At 54.7% G+C, this 4,444-nt stretch overlaps 1 protein-coding gene across 2 annotated transcripts; it reads left to right on the top strand.

The window, feature by feature from the left end:
- The first annotated feature begins 897 nt into the window (after positions 1-897).
- Positions 898-3,214, top strand: MID1IP1 (MID1 interacting protein 1). Of its 2 annotated transcripts, none has more exons than XM_060087049.1 (2): positions 898-1,167; positions 1,434-3,214. In XM_060087049.1, exon 2 carries the CDS (start codon positions 1,699-1,701, stop codon positions 2,248-2,250), a length of 552 nt encoding a protein of 183 aa, XP_059943032.1. In that variant the 5' UTR covers positions 898-1,167; positions 1,434-1,698; the 3' UTR covers positions 2,251-3,214. The 2 variants fall into 2 exon arrangements, with proteins under 2 accessions (XP_059943032.1, XP_059943033.1); XM_060087050.1 differs by lacking the exon at positions 898-1,167 and adding an exon at positions 1,206-1,292.
- The last annotated feature ends 1,230 nt before the right edge of the window (positions 3,215-4,444 follow it).

Genomic DNA, 4,444 nt, shown 5'->3' with positions numbered 1-4,444 from the left:
CCTAGTTTAGGCCCTATTAAATGACCTTGCGTTTTAAGAACTATTTTTGGAAAGGTACATTTCAAACTCCCCTCCTAAAAAAATATTGGACACCTCCCCCCTTTTCTGTTAAATGATGAAAGACACCCAACACCGGACCTACCTACTGTCACTCTCTCCTGGCCCTTTGGCAGCCAAAAGGCCACGCGGCCTGGGGCCCGGGATCTCTGAGTAGCGGGACTTGGACAAAAGTCAGGAATTTGTCTGCTTCACCGCACTGTCACATCTGATCTCTTGGAAAAATGTGCAGATCCGATGGTGGGTCGCTCTTCATCCCTGGCAAAGGCTGTTACAGGAATATTGGGAAAGACCTCGCCAGCAGGGAGGCAAAAGCCTCCGAGGTCCCCCTCCCCCAGCAGCTGGCCAAGGCCAGGGCCACGGCAGGAGCACCACGCGTCCACGTGCACCCGGCATGCCCAGTCACCCTTCTTACGTAAGGGTCTTGGGATGGAGTTGCTGCTGCTGCGGGTCCCTCTTCCCCGACGGCTATTAATAAACCGGATCGGTAGTTTCCGGGCCACTGCCAGCATAGATGCGGGGTTGGGGGCCTCACTTTACAACCTGGGCGCCTGCACTTCGGTCATCCCACCCTGGGAGCGTGAGCAAGGCGCACCCATCCCCCCGCACTCCAGCCCGCCCTCTTGCGGGACCGGACGCCGGCACCTTCTTTACCCGCACTGTGCCTGGCCCTCCCCCCAAGCTGGCCTGCTCTGCACTCGGCGATGGCTGGGTGCGGCTGTTCTGTCCCTCCTCTGCCCTGCCCTGCCCTGCTACTGCGCCCTCCCTTCGCCCGGGTATCAGGCGAGAGGCGGGGCTGGCCCGGCGCGCCCCGCCCCCGCTGTAGAAAGGGCCTGGAGTGTTACTAGCGGTCATCCCCAGCTCGGGCCTTTTATCTCCGCGCTACGGGGGAGGCGGGAGGAGGAGACACGGCGGGTGGCCCTGAGCGCCGGCGACACCTTTCCGGGGCTCTATAAATTGAGCACCTGGGATGGGTAGGGGGCCGACGCCACCACCACCGCCCGCAGTCACAGTTCGGCCACTGACCGCAGCAGCGTCCGCAGGCAGCAGCAGCCAGCAGCGGGAACACTGAGCTACCCAGCAGCAGGGGATCTCGAGGCGCCGGAGGAAGTGCGTGCCCCCGCCCCACCTCTGCCCCGTCAGCGTGGGTGCTTGGACTCAGGCTTTTGCGGAGGGAGACGGGAGTGGGGAGCACCCCTTCCTTTTCTCCGCGGCCCTGGGCGGGGGGCGAGGAGGTGGGACCGTCCGGCTGCTGGGAGTCACCCGGGAGCCGTCCCAGACAAGCTGTAACCAGGGAGGGAGGTGCGCGCGGGTGGGGGCGCCGGGCACCCTAGCCGCGTGAATAATCTGCTCTTTCGTCCCCGTCTCCCAACCAGGCCAGGGCTCGACCCAGAGACCACGCGCCGATATCGCGAGCTTCCGGACGCCAGAGCCAGGAGAAGTCGTGCTTCCCGCAGGGCCGGGCTGCGATCTAGACGAGAGTTGGAGAGGGCGGAGGAGGAGCCGGGAATCCCGCCGCACCGGCTGTAGCTAGGCCCCCGGCGCGGGCCTCAGAGAGCGCGTGAAAGGCGTACAGCCCTTCGCCCCGGCCGGCCATCCCGTGCCCCTGCGTCCCTGTGCTTCGGCGCCCGCGCGGCCACCATGATGCAGATTTGCGACACCTACAACCAGAAGCACTCGCTCTTTAACGCCATGAATCGCTTCATCGGCGCCGTGAACAACATGGACCAGACGGTGATGGTGCCCAGCCTGCTGCGCGACGTGCCACTGGCCGAGCCCGGGCTGGACAACGGCGTCGGCGTGGAGGTAGGCGGCAGTGGCGGCTGCCTGGAGGAGCGCACGCCCCCGGCCCCCGGCGCGGGCAGCGGCAACGGCAGCTTTTTCGCGCCCTCCCGGGACATGTACAGCCACTACGTGCTGCTCAAGTCCATCCGCAACGACATCGAGTGGGGGGTCCTGCAGCAGCCCCCGGCGGCGGCGGGGAGCGAGGAGGGGAGCGCCTGGAAGTCCAAGGACATCCTGGTGGACCTGAGCCACCTGGAGGGCGCGGACGCCGGCGAGGAGGACCTGGAACAGCAGTTCCACTACCACCTGCGCGGGCTGCACACTGTGCTCTCCAAACTCACTCGCAAAGCTAACATCCTCACTAATAGATACAAGCAGGAGATCGGCTTCAGCAATTGGGGGCACTGAGGCGGGTCGCCCGCGACTGCCCAGCACCCTTCCCGGCCCCATCTCTCACCCTCTCTTTCCTCAAAGCTATTTTCTTTCTGGCTCTAGGGCGCGATGGGCAAACTGCAAAGTTGGGGAGCTGCGTACGTGCAGGGGACCCGGCAGGGCTGCATGGAGGAGGGGGCTTCTTTGGGGAGAGGAGAGGAAAGCGGTGGCAAAAGAGGTGGGGTAGTGCTCAAGGACTTCCCTCTCTCCCGCGGGGGTGGGGAGGGGGAATGAGGGGGTTGTGTTCTACTTTGGTGGGAATAGGACTGAGTTGACGCCCTGAATTCAGTCTGTGCTTTTCCTGGAGTTTCTTTTCTGTTCTTTCCGGAGGAGAAGGGCCGAGAAAGGGCCATTCCAGGGCGCGGCGCTGGGTTGCCACATTTGGGAGCGCCGCCCGGTGCTGGGCGCTGGGGAAGGCGGGGCGGGCGCACAGCCTCCCGCCGCCCTGCCGTTGGGCTGGTGGAGGCCGCAGCGCTGCTAGGGTTGCATCAGTTTTCCTGTTTGCACTATTTCTTTTTGTAACCGTGGCCCCGTCTTAAGTATTTCCAATCTCCTCGCTCTGAAACTTCGGCGATTCCATTGTGATAAGCGCACAAACAGCACTGTCTGTCGGTAACCGGTACTACTTTATTAATGATTTTCTGTTACACTGTAGAGTTGTCCTGTGGTACCCCTATCCCATCCATTTCACGCCACCCCCCAAGTGTGTAAGCTGGCACTCTGCCAGCTCGTACGAAGCGTGCCACTCAGTGAAAGTAATTACGTTATTATGAGAAAGTGGACTTACCCGAAATGGAACCAACTGACATTCTATCCGTGTTGTACATAGAATGATGAAGGGTTCCACTGTTGTTATATGTCTTAAATTTATTTAAAACTTTTTTAATCCAGATGTAGACTATATTCTAAAAAATAAAAAAAAGCAAATGTGTTAACGAAATTTGACAAAAGTTTGTTGCTTTCTAATCCACCAATGGATGGCTTAGTAGTTAAATAAAATACAGGTAATTGATTTTTTTTTTTTAGCAAAAACCAATTTTATTTTTCTCTGGTATTTCAAAGTGGTAGATAATCGTCTCCGTAAGTGTTCAGTTTTGTTTGGGAAGAAGCTACCAAGCTTTTTATTTCTAATTCAGTACCAAGGTAAGCACATACATCTCAACAAAAAGTTCATAAATATTCAAAGAATTTGGGAAGGTACATATATTACAGTTTTCAACCAACTTGACTAGCTTATTGGAGTGCTTAGTTAACATTTTGAATCTTTTAAGAGACTCAAGCACGACCTATGCATTTTGAGGCCTAGAAACTTATTTTAAAGGCAGAAATTTCACTTGGCTACTGAGAAGTAAAGAGTCGGAAGGAAAACACCAGCTAATACTAGTGCACACATCTTGCAGGTCTTTATTTACAAGTCTTTTGCGTTAATCTTAGGAGAGACTTAAATGTGTTATAACATGTGCTGTGGCCTCTTTGACTAGTTCCCAGTGAAGTGCTAAGCTTTGTTAAGCAGTGTCCAGCAATGCTTCCAGTTTTCCAGGGAGCCAGTCTGCCGCTGTGGACAGCAGATCTGAGCATGACTGCAGTAGGGCCCTTTGGAACACTTCCTTAGATGCCATTATGATGCTTTCCTGGGACGGTGGGACAGGTGAAACACAATGTTCTGTATTTTCTCTATTTCATGATTCGTTTAGGGGGGATAAGTGTTGGATCGACTTCAGTTTTCGATTTTGAAGTCATGAGACATTCTCTAAGCTCATAGAGCTTGAATTTAAAATACATATAACTTTGCAGTTTAAAAAAAGGCAAAAAGTGCTGTGGGCAGCTCAAGCCTATTATCAGCTTTAAGCAGCAGTGAAAAAATGGGGAAGTGTTAAGGCTGGTGCCTGTGCTCCCAGAGAAAGTTAATAGTTAATATATAAAGATAAGCTAGGCAGCACCAGAAGTAAGGTGTATGGCCTCTTGCCTTGTATCCCCTTGAAAATCCCAAAGTGCAAGCAAAAAATACAAAGAAAGGAAACTACAGAAGCCACATGGTAGAAGCACCAAGACTTGGAGCCAGAAAGTTGTGTGTTCAAGTCCTCTTGTTATTACATATTAACTGCGAGAATTTAACTCTCCAAGCTTGTTGCCACATTTGAAATTAGACATAATAATTACAAGGCTTACT

The sequence above is a fragment of the Mesoplodon densirostris genome, chromosome X (genome assembly GCF_025265405.1).
Source record: "Mesoplodon densirostris isolate mMesDen1 chromosome X, mMesDen1 primary haplotype, whole genome shotgun sequence".
NCBI classification, from domain to species: Eukaryota; Metazoa; Chordata; class Mammalia; order Artiodactyla; family Ziphiidae; genus Mesoplodon; species Mesoplodon densirostris.
The sequence above is the reverse complement of the archived record's forward strand: the minus strand, read 5'-3'. Positions and strand labels throughout refer to the sequence as shown.

Coding starts and splice junctions, on each gene's coding strand:
- MID1IP1 (XM_060087049.1), top strand. CDS start 1,699: ATGATGCAGATTTGCGACACCTACAACCAGAAGCACTCGCTCTTTAAC.